Source organism: Python bivittatus, unplaced genomic scaffold, assembly GCF_059951505.1.
Source record: "Python bivittatus isolate LINGU-HERP-01145 unplaced genomic scaffold, Pbiv_v1 ctg000080_np1212, whole genome shotgun sequence".
Lineage (NCBI taxonomy): Eukaryota > Metazoa > Chordata > Lepidosauria > Squamata > Pythonidae > Python > Python bivittatus.
In genome coordinates this window covers 82,044,322-82,064,246 of record NW_028277035.1, presented here as the reverse complement: position 1 = coordinate 82,064,246, position 19,925 = coordinate 82,044,322, and the positions used below count along the sequence as shown (strand labels likewise).

Genomic DNA, 19,925 nt, shown 5'->3' with positions numbered 1-19,925 from the left:
TTTGTTGCTGAGAGACAGCAAGGTGATGCTTTCCAGCCCTTGCTTCAAGCAAAGGTGATGAGGAATGAAATAGCTGGTCAGTTGCATGGTGTGAATTACTGTCGTGAAAAATAAAATAACTGGAAGTCAGGATCCGTGAGTGGTGATTCAGCTTGGATGTTCTGTGGCTAAATCTCTTGCAGTGCCAACCATTGAAATAGCTGTTACAGTAGATTATTTCACAAACAGTCCTCCATGAGTGATGGTCATACCTTGACACAGCATGGTTGATGGCCCTTTTTTGTTTGCACCTGCTGTTCCTGGGATTAATTAGTGCCATTTACACAGCTCTGTGCCAAATTGTTGGTGGTGGTGTTATTTTCCTCTCAGTAGCCCCATCTCCTTTTTTTATTGCTTGTTTTTTCAGCCTGTGATATTATATTTTGACAGTTTTATACAGGGTATGTTATGGTGCTACACAGTTCTTCTCCATAAGGCTATATATTGTAATGTTTGGACAGAGATTTAAAGAGTGATTTGTCTTCCAGTTAGCTCCATTTTAATCATCTCCTTTCTTCTCCTTTCTGTTGTTCCAGGAAATCAGGATATCCAGTGTTTCCTGCCTTCTTGGTTTTAGTATACCCAAGAAGTAGCCTCTTAATTAGGAGCAGAATGCATTTGTGTGTGAGAGAGAGGGATTAGATGCCTTTCAATAACCTATTAACCCATGTTTTATTTAACTAACTTTATCCAGTTGGTTGGGTCTGTTCAACCCATTGAACTATACATTCATTACACTGGTTGTATTCACAAAATACACTGAGTCACAAATTAGCTAATCACATTTTATTGTAGCGGCAGGTCAAAAAGTTCTGAAACAGGGACTCATAAATCATACATGAAATTAATTATCAAAGTTGTCCTCTTGGTTTTCAGCATTCTCATGTGCCATTTTGGCCTTCAGGCAAAATTTTGACTGTTTGTTTATTAAATTTAAGTGTATGTATGGGGATATCTGACTTGTTTGTGCATTTGAGAATTAACTATTATGCAGAGGAATATTATATCCAGGCTGCAAAACTCCCAATGATCATTGGATGGCATCAGATAGATACAGAAACTCCTTGCTGACACCTAGTATTTGTCAAGACTTTTGAAGCCCAAGTATGATACTCCTAATCATTATAGCCTACAGAGATCTGACTTAGAGGACAAAATGTTATTTGGCGTGTACATAAGTGTGCATATAGCACCTGTCAAGAACACCTTAAAAGATCTATCTCTTTTCTTGGGCACATGCAACTGCCCTTCACAGCTGACACATGATTCCAAGAAAAAACAAGGTTTGAAGTGTTCCTGACAGGAGCTATGTGCATGCTCGCCTGTGTTCTATTTCCTGTTTTGCCCTTCATCACTGCATCTCTGCAAAGTCCTACTAATTAGGAAAGTTCACACAATGGCACTTGGAGGATAGTCTAGTTCCTACTTAGGATTTAGCTCTTCTTTGGTTGTTTTATGTTATTTGCATCATGTTATATGGGAGTTTGAGAGTTACAGTTTATGTAGATGGAACCCATTGGAGAAGGCCAATCTAGATCACTAAACTGTTGTATGTTATGAGGGATGAGATGGGAACTGAAAGTATTTGCATGTTGTTAGTTCTTATATATTTATCTTCAGGGAAAGGAATGCTCTGTGGTAAATCCCATGCTTGAATGTAGAAACCTAGTATCTCCCATTAAAGGCAATAGGTCTGCTTTGTGTCTGAGAGCCTGATGGTCCTGTATGTGTCAGAATAAGACCATACTGATCAAGGTGGCTTGATCTGGAAGGAGGCACTTTGTTCCAATGCTCACTCTTTGAAAATGTTCTTATTTAATATTCATGTGTCTTGTGGAAGTGTTTCAGCTGGGTTTACACATCACTCTGGTTCATTATATACCTTGGTTTTGGCTTTGATACACTTTATAAATCATGACATGTGATCTAGCAAATTGTGGGAATTCAGCTATTATGGTGTTGACTGTTGTAACAGATCCAGATATTTTGTCTACTGCCCTGAACCTTTTAAGTAAGAGTACTTAAAGTACAGAGTATTTAAAAGGTTCAAGGCAGTAAAAAAGCTCACTGAATGACTATGACTATGAGCCAATCATAATTTTTTAGTCAAACCTAATTCTCAAGATTTTTTGTTTGGGGGAAATTAAGGATGAAGTTTGTTGCAATGAGCTTCCAGAGGAAACTTGGGATAGAAATTTTATTAAATAAAATCTCTTTTGTCACAATTGAATCACCACCTACTAATCCTTTAAGTCTGGTTGATGATACAATTATTTTAGACTATGGATAGTATTTTGCTTTTAGATAGTAACAAGTAAACCACCTGCTTGAATGTTTATTGATAAGAAGAATTCTTGATATACCAAAATGTAATTTTAATACTTAAAAAGCCTGATCTAAAATAAATGTGAGAGCTATGAAGGGACCTCAGCAAATTTCAATGATTTTTAGAAACTAGAAAAAAATTATGTTGTTTTATTTTCTTTCTCTTGTGAGAAAAAATGATTCTTAAAATTGTTAAGAAGGTGAGAACCCGACTCCTTACAGTGTTTTAGATCTCAAAAGAATGTACAGATCTGATCTGGCAGGCAGAATAACCCCAACTGGTATAAGATTTATTGATTCTGGACTGCCATATAGTAGTAAAACCACAGGTTGCAGATTAAGTAATAGGGAAAGGCCACAATTCCTTTAGTGCCATAAAGTTTAATTTCCTTATGTCTCTACTCCAGAGTAAACAGGCTGGGAAGTACAAACAAGCATTTTGTTGTGGAGTCCTTGGGGTTCTCTGAGCTTGGTTCTTTTCTTGCAAACATTTCATTACCTGGCTAGGTATTGGTACTGCATATGGGCGTCAAACACTTCAGAAAGCATTTTGCTATTTGCTATTTATTAGTGTCACTGTTAATGGTATTGGTGATACTACCACCACAGCATCTTATCTGAGAATATTTCACTGACTGAAGTGTGTGGTCCACTCTAGGAGCAAGGCCTACATTAGGCCTCCATATGTTTAGGCCTCCAGCTGTCAAAAAAGTTCCAGCAGCGTGGTCTGTGATCAGAGATTATACCAGGTATAGTCTAATATGGAGGCCATCAGGCTGCACACTCCTCTGCTAAGCAATTATCCAATATGAAATTATCTTCATATTATCTTCATATTATAAGTTAAATGAAGAATGTGGAAACTCTGGGACAGATGCTTAGCTGTGTCCCATACTTCTACCTCTCTTCTTTACCTATCCCAGAAAAGAACATTACTTTTTGGTGAAGTAAACCAATAATTGCTACATCATCTTTTTCCCCAGGGAAAATATACTCTAAATTGATATGGGACTATGAATGGTGTAGGCAGAGCATTACTGTTTCCCATTGGCCTACTGGTGTCAACAATTATTTATGCAGTTTTCTTCTCAATTGTCTTCCCTCTGGATTTAATACTTTTTCTCCAGGCTCCTAAAAAAATTGAACTAGAGTCTGCTTCTGGCCAATCTCTTCATTCTTTCTTTTCTGGAACACTTTGGCTCTGGAGGAACTGATTTTAGTTTTTCACCTTATGAATTTGCATTTAGGGACTTGTGCAAAACACCTCTGCTAGTATGTTCTGCCCATAGCACACAATATCACTCTGATCCACACTTGAACTGAGCACCACCTCATAACTACAGGTTTGTACGAAGAGTACAAATCATTTTTTTCCCTGACAAACAGCCAATAACCCTATAAATGCCAAGTACAACTGAATTATTCATAAGGAGTAAAATTAAATATTTGCATACCCCTTTCTGTTGTCTGATGGTGTTCAGAATGTATAAATTTTGTGACTTAAAATGTGCATGCTGTTTGCATTTTTCTTCTGTTACAGTGACCATTATTGATCAGCATATTAAATAGCATAGCTCCCTACCAAATTGGAATAAACCAATAGTAATATAAAGAGTTTTACAGGTCCAAAATAGGTTTATTTTCCTGTTAGTACAATATGCAAATAACTTTTATGTACAAATATACTGCAAGACTAAGAAACAAAACTATACCCTTTTTTCTTAGAAAGCCTTGGCTTGAGGAATATAAGAAGAGCATATTTGATCTATAACACAGTACCTCATCTTAGAGTTCTTTAGCTGTGGGACAATATGGGGAAAATAAGGCCAATCTAAATCTATTAGGTATTCTCCATGGATTGTCCTGAATAAAAAATAATGGATATTTAAATCTATTTTATAGTAAAGCAGATTTTAGCAATCAGGGTCAGAGTGATTATCTTTGAAGGTTCATCTATCTGGATGCTGTTTGCAGGTCCCTCCTCATCTCACATTTAGAGATTGTAGTAAGATTGTTTGGCAAGCAACTAGAGTTAGATAAACTATGCTCTATCATGTGGCTGTGGGACCAAATGGACATTATAGTTTGAGTTATTAGACTCACATGAATCATTAACATTTTAAAATACCACCATTAAAATGCTGGTAATTCATATCTAGCCTATAGAGCTCAGTGAAGCTTATTTCAAAGCACGTAGGTGAAGAATCAGGCTTTCTAATGAAATCATGTATATAAATCGTAGAATGTAAGTGTTGGGAGGGATCTTGGAGATCACCTAGTTCAAAGTTCTGCTCATTGCAGGAATCCATTATTGTAGTATCCCTGATTATTTTATTATTATCTGATTATTTCACTGTGTTCCTTGACTTTCATTTCTAGAGCTTACAGATCATTTACATTTTCAGCTATCAGAGTAGTGTTAACAGCATAGATGTATCTTCCTCCAGTTGTAAAACCATGCTCATCTTCTTCCAATCCAGCTTCCTTTAATACATATTTTGCATATAGGTTGAATAAATAATAGGAGAGTGTGCAACCTTGTCTCACTACTTTGCCAACCTGGAGCCAGTCTGTTTACCATGTTCTGTCTCTACTGTGGCTTCCCTGACTTGTATATAAGTTTCACATGAGGACAATGAGATATTTTGGGTTTCTCATTTTTTTAAAACACATTCCCTAGCTTGACATGATCAAGATAATCAAAGACCTTTCTAAAATCAATGAACCATATACTGATTTCTTTTTGGTTTGAACAGTAGGAACTCTCAAACCATATGAGCATGTCTGGGGAATATAAAATGATTGCAAGCCCTGTGTTGTCCTTCTCCTCTGTTATTAATTCTGAGTTTCAGTATCTTTGATTTAAGGTGATAACTGTTGCTTATAGATACATATTTATTTTCATAAAAGCTTTGGGAGTAGCTGTGCTGTTGCAAGCTTTACGACACTTTCCCGAAAAGTCCCCCGGAGGTTCTCTTGACATCAGATTTTTTTAGCACAGATGCCTGATTGCCTCCCCAAAGGTGCCTGATTGCCTTCACATGGCTTGTCATCAATAGGGATTTGCCTTTATGTGCTACCTTTAATTGTAATCCTAGTCTTCTTTAATGAATGATTGTAATTTACTACATTAGCACCTACCAGGTGGTGTTGGCTGTAATCTGCATCTGGAATATTTCTCAAGTATACCATTGAATCCTCTCTATCTGCACCCCCGAGTGTTTCAATCTCTGTTTTAGAATGCATTTTGTCTCTGACTGGAGCATTGCCAAATTGCTAATTACATTGTGTTGTTCATTGTGGTTGTTTGTTTTGGCTTAGTTTGGTGTTGTGATACTTCTTGTGTGAATTTGGATGCTCTGGAATATATTTTTCCTTCATGTGTTTTCCTTTGTAGAGTTTCTTTGATTGTCAGGCTGAGAACTATTTCTTGTCTATATCTTCTTTCTCCAAACTGTTGCCCTCCAGACCTGTTGGACTTCAACTTTTGCTTTCCTCAGCCAGTTGAAGTCCAAGACCTGGAGGGCATCCAGATGGGGGAAAAAGTCTTCATGGTGCTTGTTGCAATAATTAAAAAATTGCATAATAGTATGTGCATTAGAAAGTAAAGCTGAAACAATAAGGACTTGCAGCTTCTCCAAGTTTGTCCATTTTCATCTTTTGAAGTGCATTGGCCATATCAATATGAATCATGAGATGCAACTGAAATGTGTAGATTCTGTGCCTGAATTCCATATCCTACTGTAAGTGATTCCTCCTCCAGAATACTTCAGAGGACAAAAGAACTGCTTTTCCACTTCCTCCCCTTTTAGGTAGTCATCAGTGCAATCAATAATCATTATTCTTATTTTTCTCTCAGATCTATTTCCATTACCATCTGTTTCCATCTTTCTCAGTCTAGAAACTGATATATCCTCCACAAAGGAAGAAGGCAAAACTTGTTATGCTTAACAGACCTGGAAACAAACAAGAAATATAGCCTTATAGGCTACATAGAACCTATAAATAAAATAAAATGCATACATACATACATGCAACCCACAACAATAAGCAGATCTCTAGTATCTAGAAACAGTATTCATAGACAGTATAAGATTGGCAATGCTAGGATGATGCTGAGGTCCTAAAGGGATGGAGAGTTGAAAGAACCGAAGGGCAAGGAGAGAAAAGTGAGGTGATGCCAGTTAAGAGATATTGCGGCTGACAATTATTCCCTAAGCTATATTTTAACCTTATAGTCATCATTTCACATACACATGTGGCAGGTATCCAGCTAATTATATCATAATGAATACTATTTCTTTAATGGATATTTATTTATTTATCTATCTATCTATCTATCTATCTATCTATCTATCTATCTATCTATCTATCAGATTTGTCATTGCCCATCCTGTTAAAAAAACTACTCTGGACAGTTTACAAAGAAGTTAAAATTCATTAAAAATACAATGTAAAATGGTCCTGAGTAAATAGAAAATAAATATAATCCAAGAATAGATGGTAATTGGCAAGTAGCTTTGGGAGCATCATCAAGGCGCCAGCCACCCCCAGGATTGGGTAAGATTCTTGTTGCTCCATGGTCTTTAATCCTTTTCAGAAAGCCGGGAGGGTAGGGGCCCGCCGCACCTCTGGGAGGACACTATTCCAAAGGCCTGGGGCAACGGCAGAGAAGGCTCTCCTCCTGGACCCCACCAGCTGACATTATCTCACTGACAGGGTCCGCAACATGCCCTCTCTGCCTGACTGGGTGGGACTGGTTGATGTGATGGGGGTGAGATGGTCCCTCAGGTAACCTGGACCCATGCCATGTAAGGCTTTAAAGGTGATAACCAACACCTTGAATTGGATCCGGAAGCAAACTGGGACCCAATGCAGTCCTGCATTTCCCCCCACTGGAAGTTTCTATTTCTACCGTCAAACAGATGCTTATTACACATCAGAACCTCTACACTTGATCTAAAAATTCTTCAATCTTTAAGGTTACATTCCATTGGTTCCATTAATAACAAAAATATATTGTGGGGGGAAACAGGAAACCCAAATATATTTTCTATCTGCTTTCTTTTTCTTTTTTTAATTTTAGTGTCTAGCATTATGAATTAAATATAGCATATCTTATATAATATGTGTGATTGCAACCTGAATTAAATATAGTATACCCTATACAGTGAGTGATAATGAGATGAGACTATCTGGATGCATCCCATATAAGATACAAACCATAGAGAGAGAATACCACCTAAGGTTCTTGCAAGCAGAAGATGGCCAGTTGTGGAAGTTTAGATTATAAATGTATCTAAATTTAATATGACATCTTCTCACCTGTTTCATCCTTGTTGCTGTTATTTCCTAAACCACAAATGTAAATCAGTTGTTTTCTGCATTCACATACAAGTAATAAGGTCCATTCACGTAAAATCTTTAGCTATGAAATGAATACTACCCCCCACCCAAAACCACTTCCACGTTCTGTGTTTTCCCACAGCCAGTCAATTAAGGATGAAGGTGTCACTGAATCAAGATCAGAATGCATTTGTTCTGGAACCTAATATACAAAGTCTCTGCTCAAGTAGAAGACACAGAACATGAAGTTCTCCCCAGGCCCAAACAAGAGTTGCTAGTGAATTATAAATTTTAATCTTTCAGTATCTGGGGAATAATGATATGAACTGTATGTAATAAGATTATTTTTCATTGCATCACAAATGAAATTTAGTTTTCACCTTGGGGATACCTGATGATTTATCCTGGCCCTGCCTAGAACTGTGACCCCATATACGGTATCTCTAAGAGCAGCTGTAGCTTTTGGATCAAGAAAAGTTGTTCACGCTGGTTTAAGGTATCCCTGTGGTATATAACCATAGAGAAGTAAATCCTTTGGAATGGAGATAGAATGTAGACACTCTTCCAATCGCAATCTGGTTTCCTTTTCATGTCAGAAAAAGAGGGAACAGCTTTAAAATTGATTTCAGCCAGGTCCCATCACATTATAGGAATTGATTCTGTGAATGGTGGCTGGTGCATTATTATCTTCGCAGCTCTTACCTTCTATCAGCATGAGAAATTTTGGTCAACTTGGCTTCATGACAGGGAAGGAATTTTCTCCTTTTGGTCATTCGGAAGGGAGGGAAGGGCTGAATCTGTATACTGCCAAATTTCTATGCAGTTCTGTGCTCCCCCCCCCCTTTGGTTTTCACCAACTACATTATTAGTTGGGTTTTCCTGCAATCAAATCCTTGGGTAGAATTACTAGAAGTAGTATTTTTGGTTCTATTGCATCCTGAGCTGGTTGAGCTCAGTTCATAAACATATCTTTGTTTTATAAACAAGGAGAAAGAAATTCTTTTGTCACTCAGTAATCCAAATGTTGTGGTTAGCATTTATTATAGTTCTCTCTTTTCCTAGGCCTTGGAATAAATAGAGTCTGGAAAAGCCGGGGGTGGGAAAGAGACACAGGAACTGTTGCCCAGATTCCTTGCTGTAAGTCAGCATCATTCTGAAAGCACAATCTTTTTTTTTTTTTTGCCTACAGGAGGCTAAAACAAAGGGTTGCTGATTGATTCCTTTTCTTTGACTGGGCCAGAACAATGCACTAAACCCTAGAATTGTTTTAACAATTCACATTATATGCTGTGTCTGCCTCCCCTCCAATTCACCCATATTTTGGCTTAATATAATACGAAGACAATATCTAGGCTCCCAGAGCTTACTGGTCCCAAACTATTCAACCACATTTTAGCTTAGTTTGGCTGATTTTATCTGGGCTAGGAAAAAAAGCACGATTAGTCTTTGGATGGGAGACTCTACTGTGGGAGCTATATTTGGAACCAGAGTTGGTTGGTTATGTCAACAACCAACGGTCACTTTACTTCATGTGGTCAGAGGGCAATCAGCTGCTTAAAATGGCTTCATCCTATTATACAGCAAAGATTCTTATCTAGCTAGGCCATGTCAGATGTCTGGGAAGCTTTTGCTGAGTGCAAGCCTGGGGGGTTGACAGCTTGATCAACCTCATCTCACATTTCTCCAACAGTGAGAGGAGAGCCATCACATGCTGTTCAAGAATCCAAACAATGGCTACTGACCCACGAGGTGGCTCTATTGACCATTAATCAGTTATCCAATGCCTTTATCCTTACTCCAATACCCAGAGGGACCAACTAATCCAGAGTATGAAGCAGTCAGCCTAGCAGTTAGGCAGAGCCAGCTACCACCCCACCACAGATGAGCAGGAGCCCAACCATACCCAGAAGGAGCAACAGGTGTTGCTGCTTCTGCAGCCATTTGAAAGCAAATGCCTACTTCCTTGCCAGATAAATATGATGAGTATCCAAACCTTCCATGCTCTGAGTGAACTATATATGTTCCTGAGATCCAAGAACTTCTCCTTGTAGATTCTTGATAAGTGTAATGACTGAGGGAGTTGTAGAGTGTGCATCCTCGCTTCTCATTCAGGCTAGTCCTGATTTAGACAACTGCAGTAATTGAGAGCTAATTTTGAGGATTCTGTTGGGTAGATAACAGCCAACTTTGAGATTTGCCATCTTCAATAGGTTAAGTGTTCAATGTAAGAGTACGCAACATTGTTTCAGCTATTGGTTCAAGATGTGAGCTGAAACAATGTGGCTTAATTGATCAGTTCAGAAAAACTGATCTGCTTGGGCATGGATGTTGGGTTGGGAAGTTTGTGTGGGAAGTGAAGATGCTACTATTTCCTTTCACTCCCTTCTCCCTCCCACTCCATCTACACATCAGAGATTTCTGAAGTTAAACCTATGCAGCTGGGATTCAACAGAACCCTGCTTACTATCCAAGACTTCTGTCTACACTGTGGAGAAGTTAGCCATTGCACACGAGAGTGCCACTACATCAGTAGAATGCTGTAATTATGGGAAGAAGGGCATGTGGTTCCAGAGGTTCCAAAGCTGGAGCAACCACATGTTCAGCAGAATCCAGATCTGCAGAGCTGTACATGGGCATTTAGCCATTCCTGTTACTTTGCAAATCTTATTTTGTACTGGAAGACAGGCTCTAATAGATTTTGGCATTACTGGCAACTTCATTAAATCATCTGTGTACACAAATGTACTCTTCTTACTCAGCCTGTCATCTCTGCTGATAGGGTTGAGATGATTTGTAGCCAACTGTCATGTTCAGGTCCTATCGCAGAGTGTACTAAATCACTACAACTCACCACCAGGAATCATCATGAGCTCCTTAAGCTCTTTTTCACATTCTCCATACATCTTTTAGTAGTCCTAGGAATGGACTAGCTTCAAGCATACAATCCACATATTCACTGGGCACACAATGACATCACCTTCAGTGCTTCCTGGATGCAAGACTCATAGCCTGAAGAAGGGTAAGGCTCTAATCAGTTCACAGAACAGGAACTTCCTTCCTTGCCTTCCAAAAATTCTGGATTACTTAGCCGAAGGAGAAACTCAAATCTTGCTTTCCATTGATCCTGTGATTATATAACCTTATTCCAGGAACTTAAATTCCCACATGGCACCCATACCCCATTTCAGAAGCAGCGCTGGTCTGCCTAAAATAATTTATTGATAAAAATCATATACATATATATACAGTATTTCTCTTCCTTCCATCTGTGTACATGTGTTTTTATAAATTTTAGTTATGTATTTATTTGTTTTAACTTGATGTAAACCGCCCACAGTCCCCCATTGCAGGGAGATGGGTGGGGGTAAGTCTACTAAATAAATAAATAAATGTGTGTGTGCATGCGTATACACACACACACACACACACACACACTTACTTCTTCATCCATTGCCAATGCTCCCACCTTTTTTCTCAAGAAGAATTGTTCCCTGAGTACACTCCATGATTACCAGATCTTGAACTCTCTGAAGAACATGATATTGGAAATATTAGAATGTTGTATCTTCACCAAGTTGGACTTAGGAGAGCTTACAATGTCATTCATATGAAAGAGAGGCATGGATACCCAACAGAAATTGCCTGTCACTATAGGAAGTTTGAATATATAGCATTGGCCTTCAGATTTGCAAACAGTCCATCAATCTTTGAGAGATTTATGACTAATATTTTCCATTATTTCCTGGGCAAGTTCTTGATAGTCTGTTTGGAGGATTTGTGTATGCATTCTGAGGATCTTGCCTTCCATAATGATCACGTTGTTCACAACTCCTCATTAAAAGCTTCTGTATTATGCTGGAGAAATGTGACTTTAATCTATCTGTCTAGGATATTATTTGGGATATTATATTTCTTCTGAAGGAGTTCAGGTAGATTTGGTGAAAGTACAGTCTATTTTGTCTTGGGAACTCCTGCACTATCAGAGATGTATAGCTTCCCTGGGATTTGCCCGTGTTTACTATAAATTCATTTCTGATTTGTTTATGTCACTGACTCTCTCCATGTCACTGACTCAGCTTGTCAAGAAGGGTGTCTCTTTCAGTGGGATTCCAAAGCCCAGTGAGTCCTGCATTAACACAAACAGATATTCACTTCTCAGCCCATCATCCATCTCCTCAATCTGGTTCACCTCTGTGATATTCAGGCTGATTTCGCCTTGGGAGCTGTACTTCAACAATCTGCTCTGAGTTTCCAGGCAACTTCCTCCCCTGTGTATTTTTTTTTTTTCAATAGCTATTACCAGCTGTATTTTTTTTTTTCAATAGCTATTACCAGCTGAACAAAGTTATGATAGTTTTAACAAGGAACTTTTAGCCATTGAAAAGACTTGTCAGACCTGGAGCCGTTTTCTAGAAATACCTCACTACACTGTGGTGTAGAAGTTAGAACAAATCACAGGAACCTAGAGCAATTACAGTCTTCTCACAAGCTTACTCGACATCAGTCGGGTAGGTTCACAACACATTTCTGGAAGACCTTATTTTGTCTATTGGAAGTTACCCGTCCTGTGCCCATCATCCACAGTTGGATGGGAAAACCGGGAAGACAAATGCCACCTTGCAATAACACTTTTGCTGTATGTTAACTTTCAGCATGGTACTTGGCCAGATCTTTTATCCATACCAGAATAAGAGGGACTAGTTGCTATGGAAATAGAGGTGGGAGGAAGCATCTCTCATTCCTCCCATTCTGAATCTGGTTTCTGGTTCCAAGTTGGTTCCTGGTCCTTCCAGATATGCACAAGGGGAGAATTTAGAGGATGAAGAGGAAGATGTTGTAGGTGTTATAGTGGGATCTACAGTAGAGTTTCTCAGGGAAATCATGTTGGTTGTTTTAACAACCAAAAGTTGGCTAGCTCAAGGCTGAGGAGCACAAGGTTAAATATCCTTTAAGGTATAGGAAAGGCAAGAAAAAGCAGCTCTGTAATTAAATTGCTGCAGGTATGAAAAGTGTCTCCACTTCATATTGATTAAAGTAGATTCATCCTAGTATGTAACAAGGATTCTAGCTGTGCTCTGTCAAGTGTCTGGGAGGTCTCTGCCAAGTTTGTCCAGAGGCTTGGCATCAAGGGAATATCAGGGCGTAGGCTAGGTTAGAGTCAAAAAATATCCCAGAAGAAGACAATTGCAAATCATTTATGTACTGCTGCCAAAAAAACTACACGGATGGGTAATGAAGTCACCAGAGGTCAAGCTTGATATGAAGATGTTACCTTTTGTTATTGTTTGGAACCATACTTCTGTTGATGCCATCTAAAATTGCACGTGCCTGTTTACCAGCCATATCACACTGCTGACTCACAAACTTCTGCCGTCAAAGAGTATTTCAGTATCTCTTTCTTAAGCCAGGTATTTCTGGATATAATATAGATGCATTTGATTTTTGTTTCCTGAATGAAGAACTTTGTATTTTTCTCTCTTCATTTTCATTCTGTCACCAATAGTCCATTCTGCTAACCTGTTAGAATTGTATTTCTGTCTTCTAGGTTATTAGGTACCTTTGTCAAATTTTGTGTTATCAACAAATCTGATGATAGGGCTATGCAACCCTTTGCATTTGGAAGAGAAAAGGTACATCTGCTGTATCTCTTCCAGGGATCATGTGGCTGCCCTGTGCAGCTGATATGAGGTCCTAGAAAATGACACCTGTGGCTGAAGGAATGGCTGATTGGCATCAGTTACATTTCATTTCACTGTTTGAAAAGCAGTTCCTTCATCTCTTCATCCAAGTCATAATAGAAGTACTAAAGGAGAGTAGGGTCCAGGACCAAACTCTGCAGCACCTCACCTCTCCCAGTTTGATGAGGAACCATTGATGAACACACTTTGAATGAGATTTTTGAGCCAGATTTGTATTCATGTCATTGTTATATTGTCCAGCCCACATATTAGATAAGATTGTACGGTTTTTTATTCTAAAAGTTGATGGTTCTCATACTGTAGCTCTTAAAAAAAAAAAAAACAGAATGGAGGTTATAAACGTAACCACTACTGCTACAGATGACCCCAGAGTGCCTGTCTCTAACTTCATGCCTTCTGAGCATTGAGCAAAAATATAAATTACTAATGGTTTTTATTCTGAAAATTAAATTAGAAAAAGAATGATGTAGTTATAACAGTTGGTGGTGAAACTTTCATTGTGAATGATTATTGTAATTATTTAGTATGAAAATATTTGTTATCCATAAATATTTTTAAATGCTTGTGTTACTTGCAGGCCTGTCACTAAAATTGATAGCGTTCACAACAACTTAACTGTAACATCGGGAGCAGGTAGAGACATAATTTTAGCCAATCACTGAGTGGGGAATAAGGGATCCAATACAGATAATAAGGTTGAATCTGCAAGTTATTTTCTAGTTTGCATTTAGAATCCCAGTTTAATCAAGAATTGTTAAATTGAAGTCTCAAAAAATGTCTGGATTTTGGTTAAATTGAAGTCTCAAAAAATTTCCAGAGTTAGTTAACTTTAACACTGAACCAGAATAAAAAGAGTGCAGAGAAAAAAAAGAAAATAAGAATAGCCCTGTTTGATCAGGCCAACCCCAGCCTAGTTGAACATTTTGTTTCTTCCAGTGGCCAACTAAATGCTTGTGGATGTTTCCAAGCAGAAATTAGAGATATTCCTCTCCTATCATTGTTGCCATGCAGTTGATATTTGGAGATAGTCTTCCCTCAAACCAGAGCTAACATCAAGCCTTCAAGTCAAATAGTTGTCAATAGACCCTTCTTCCATGAATTTATCCAATCTGCTTTTACACCTGTCCAAGTTAATAGCCATCATCCTACCATATGGTAATGAATTCCAATAGTTAATTATGTGCTGTAGGAAGAAGTCCTTTCTTTTGTCTGTTCTAAATCTCCTTCCAATAAGCTTCATTGGATGGCTATTAGTCCAGTTGTTGTTTTTGAGGGGAGGAAACGCTTGTCACTGACCACTTGCTCCATACCATGCATGATTCATTCACCTTGATCATAATTTCCTTCAGTTGTCTTATGTCTATGAGAAAGGGTCCCAGATGTTCAGATAGCTTCTTCTGCAGATGTTTAAGCCCCCTGTTCCTTTTGGTTCCTTCATTGTCACTTTTTCTATTTTTTCCTTTTTCAAATGTGTTCACCGTATCCCAGATACAGATGTACCATAGTTTTATATAAAGGCATTACAGTGTTGGCAGTTCTCTTTTCAATCCCTTTGCTTGTCTTCACAGTCATCACACACAGATCCTACAACTTCAATAAGTTATCTACTATTACACCAAGCTTTTTCCTGAATGATTATACATACAGTAGCTCAGTCCGCATGTATATATGTGAAATTAAGATATTTTCCCGCAATGAACATCACTTTACACTTACTTAAATTGAACTGTGTATGCCATTTACATGAATATTCATCCAATTCAAGAGGTCCTTCTGGAACTCTTCACATTCACATTTGATTTTTCACCACCCTGAATATTATGTTATCATCTGCATACTTAGCCAGCTCACTGTTTGTCTCTAAATCATGATCATTTATGAACACAGATCCTTGAGAAACTCCAATTCTTGCTTCCGTCCTTTCTCTGAGAAAATTGCCCATCTATTCTTATTTTTTGTTTTTGTTTTTTTAACTGATTACTAGACTGTAAAAAGAAAGTTTCTGTTATCTCATTATTTCCTGTGATCCTGTTATATATTGAATTTTTGTCAAGTGCATTTTAAAAGCCCAAGTATACAATGTCAGAAGGAGACCTCTACCCACATGCCCAATGATACTTTAAAAAAAAACTCCAAAAAGTCAATAAAGTGGAGTTAACCTTGCAGAATGCATCCACGGTTTCCTTCACAAGGCTTCTTCCTGTATATGTGTAGCTACTTTTTTTCTTTGATTAATATTTCTACCAATTTGTTCCAAGCACAAATAATGTTGACTGCTCTATAATTTACCAGATCTTCCCAGTTCCTTTTTAAAAATCATTGTCATTTTGGTTCCCTTCCAGTCCTCTGGCACTATATCTGATTTGAAGCATGAGTTATCTATATTTGCTAGCTAGCATGCAATTTCATTTCTGAGTTCTTGAAGAACTCTTAGATGGGTGCCATCAGGAGCTGCTGGGTTTTTTATTGTGTAATGTTTCAACATGGCCTAGAACATCTTCTCCTTGTACTTCAATCAGCTTTAGAAGTTATGATTCCAAGACAGGGTTGGGTATCTGTTCTTATCTCCTGCAATAAAGGCAGATGCAAAACAAATATCATTCTCTGTAGCCTCCATGTCTTCTTTTCACATCCCTTTCATTCTTTGTTGTCTAATGGCCCAACCACCTCTATGGCTATTTTATTTTTTGGGTGGGTTTTTTTTGTTTTGCTTTGAATATATGTTTAAAAACTCTGTTTTCCTTAATGTTTTTTGCCTTAGGTTTTTTTTCCCTACATATCTTATTATCATCTGCACGATGTTTCTGCCAGGGCTTCTGCTTTATTCTGTTATATTCTCCTCATTAAGACAGGCTTCCCATTTCCTGAAGGAAGCCTTCGTAACTTCTACAGCTTCCTGGCTACTACTAAAAAGGCATGCTGGCCTCTTCCTGGATTTGGTTGACCCATTCTGGCATTGTATAATACATTCCAGATGAGTTTCAAAAATTGGGGTTTTAAATAAGGTACAGATACTATGAAGAGATTTAGCCCTCCTGACTTTATCTTTCAGACTCTTTCACCAGCCCCCTCATTTTTTAGAAGTTTCTGTTGTTTGCAAGGGAGGAAAGGATAATGAAACTTCCTAATTCTAATATGTACATTAACAGCTATCAAATGTGATATGAAGATACAATGGGCAGTGATGGTTTAACAAGCTGGCGGATGCTGTAAGGTCACAATCTCCTCACCATTATCTTGGGTTCGCAGTCTCTCCCCTGTTCTATAGATTGTCAGCACATAACCTCTGTGTGATTAAAATGCTTCGTTCAGTTCTTTCATAAAGCTTTCCATGCTCTTCTTCCTAAATTCATGTAAGGAACTTGTGGCTCTCAGCCCGATTTCATGGACATCCATCTCTTCAGATGTACGTATACAAATAATATAGAAGGTGTAGCGAAGAACATACAGAGAAGGGGGAGACAGGGAAGTGCAGGGCAATGCTACACTTACTTTGAGACCACTCCACCCAAATCAACCCAAATCCCCAACTGATTTTCCCAAGGGTCTTGAGCTTTTCAAAGAAAAATGTTTCACGAGCCTCGAAGGTGAACTATAGCCACTACTATGGCCACTTCTCCCTCTGCGCTAGCCCATGATGTAGCTGCAATATGAGTGATATGAATCCTGGTGGCCAACCTAAGGATCACTGCAGCAGTGCTGGAGAAGGGCACTGAATGGTAGAAATGTCAGTGTACGCTATTGACCATGGTCAAGGGGAGCATTGAATACACTCCATTATCTGATATTCCGAGGGACCTTGACCTTAGAATTTTTCAAGAGTATCTGAAAACCTGTCCTGCTATTATGTCCATGAATCATGGATTCCTATCTTAAAATAACTGTATTTCAAGGGGGGGGGGGAATCATATGATTTTTATCAATAGCCTCTTAGTGCCATCTAGCGTTCATATTAAGATACTTTTACTCCTGTCACTTAAGAGTGGGGGAAAAGATTCAGCCTCTATGATTCAGAGATTCAGCAGTTAGTTTCACAAACATGGCATTCATTGTACCTGCCTTCCCATTAGAACTGGCATATGTTTACACTTGGGTTTTCCTCATAAATTTATCATTGTTCAGTTATGATCTCTATTCTGGCCATTCCTTACCATTAGAAATAATTTGCTGTGGCTGCTGTGATTTCTTCTTCAGCTGAAAATCCTGTATGATGATTTAAATACTCTCACATTTATAATCATGTATAAGATAATCTTCTACAATTTGATGTTGCTCCAGATGTGTTGAACTGCAACTACCAGAATACCCTACCAACAGCACCAAAGGAATTCTGGGAAATTACAGTCCCAGTTTGGAAAAAGCTGTCACGGTATTTCTTCTGTAGTAATTCAAGTGGTAGATTAGCTTCAAAACTGCACACAGGGACCCATATGTGTGGGATGCTGCAGGTTAGATGCATGTACAATCATTTTTCAGTTACAATTTTTAGGATCCAGAGCAAATGAGCAATGTGTACATTTCAGATTCAGTTGTTAGGCAGTTTGCTGTTAAACCTGAGAAAAGGAAACATGCATCTGAATTTCTTGCCCAACCCACTGATATCCAAATTTAAGAGGTTAAAATGAGTGTTTTATCCTGAAAACATACTCAAGAAGTATTATTCATAGTACTTTTGTTAACAAACATTGCAGGATTGATAATGAATGCATTTTGTTAAAAGAATATAAGGCTATGATGCCATCTCAGTGATCCTGGTTATTTTATTTACACCTGGCTCACTAGATCTGTATTAATGATACTTTCCCTTGCTGCTACATAAAATGAAAACTTCAAAAATAAAAATGTAGTGAGAGAAACTTGCTTTAAGCAGGTCTCTTCAAATTCCTCTGTAGTAGTTCCTGGGGCAAATGAGATTACAGGCACCACAGAAACTATATGACTGAACTTCTGGTTTCTTCTTAGATACTTTGCAAACATGTTTACAGGCTTATATAGTCATTATGTCACAATAAGGGCATGTATGTACATACTTGGCTGGGTTCAACTCAAGATCAAGTCTGACTGCAAAATTATTTTTTATACAATTCTCCGGTGACTTTGGTCTCATACCATATCCTACCAGCACATCATGTTTCTTTTTCTCCTTTTGTCTAGTTTGCAGTACCCCTCCTGTCAATATGAAAGTGAAACTCGTTAACAGAACAGCCTTGTTGGTGACCTGGAATCAACCAGAGATTATCTATCATCCACCCATTATGAACTATATGATTTCCTACAGCTGGACTAAAAATGAAGACGAAAAGGAGAAGACGTTCACTAAGGACAGTGACAAGGACTTGGTAAAGCTACAGCATCAGACGTTGCCATTAGTGTTAAGATAACCTCACTTTCTCTGTCTTCAGTTGAAATCCTGGATATGAAATGTCTAGGGGCTTAAACTAATTTTCAGATTTGCACTGAATTCCATGAACAACATGGATGGCACTGAGATCTGAACACCATTTCATAACAGGAAGCCACCTAAATCTCACTCTTTCTGTGAATGGTATAGAGTGCAGAGTATAGAGTATAGAAGGAATGTTCAAGGAAGTTCTTCCTCTTGTATTACAACAAGAACTTGCCCATTAGGAATCCAGTTTAGATGGTTGTAGTAGGGTTTATGTTTGCTTCCTACACTTTATCTTGAATGCCTATGAGAAGATTTCCGTAAAGGGAAGCTAATAGTTCTTACAAAATATTGGCAATTCCCTGGGCCTGTTCATGTTCACATCCTTATTTACAGGGTTTAGTCTTCAGAGTCATCTGTGTCTAGGACCTGAAGGAATGGCTTTACAGGAAGCATATTCTTAGCCTTCAGAGCATACCTGACTATGTAATGAAGAACCAGCTAAGATTTAACAAGAAACATAAGTGCAATTCATGGAAGTCTGCATGTAATTTGGAATATCAATCCAGAGACAAGCAACAACTATACAAGCCTTTAAAATTCCATGTGTAGAGAAGGAAAGTGACACATTCCATTTTGTAAGGGCTCAGTTTATTGTTAATCAAAGCAAGTCTCTGGAATAATGTAATCAGTAATTGTATATGCACATAAAAATGCAGCCACAGCGAGTTAAATTCCTAATGACAGTTATCTTTTCTCCTTTGCAAATACACCTCCTTGGGTGCCATTTAATGAGTTATAGAATAATATGTCTTATTCCTTAGATTGAAGCTCTTTTATACTTAATATCCACTTATGCTTTCAATTTCCCCCCACTAGAAGTTGTTATCTGGGTCATATTGGGGAGCCTAGTGCTTCATGAAATCAGAAAGCAATCTTCCAGAAGGAGTCCAAGGTTAGGGCTTCATTATAATCTTAAACTTGTCATCCTTTCTCCCTCCTAAGAGAGATGCTTCTTTTTCCTTTTAATTAGTAATAAGAACAGAGAACATTAATCATGAGAAATATTTAGTCACAAATGCAGGAACATTCTCCAAGGAGTATCAGTGGCCCATTATCAATTCATTGGG

General features: G+C 38.1%; 1 protein-coding gene across 8 annotated transcripts in view; it reads left to right on the top strand.

The window, feature by feature from the left end:
* PTPRG (protein tyrosine phosphatase receptor type G) overlaps window positions 1-19,925 on the top strand; it is a 610,625-nt gene that overhangs the window by 489,547 nt on the left and 101,153 nt on the right. For all 8 annotated transcript variants that reach the window (XM_088134427.1, XM_088134425.1, XM_088134422.1 and 5 more), the window contains exon 9: window positions 18,564-18,748. In XM_088134427.1, coding sequence (XP_087990553.1) covers window positions 18,564-18,748 — 185 coding nt within the window. The remainder of the gene's footprint in view (window positions 1-18,563; window positions 18,749-19,925) is intronic.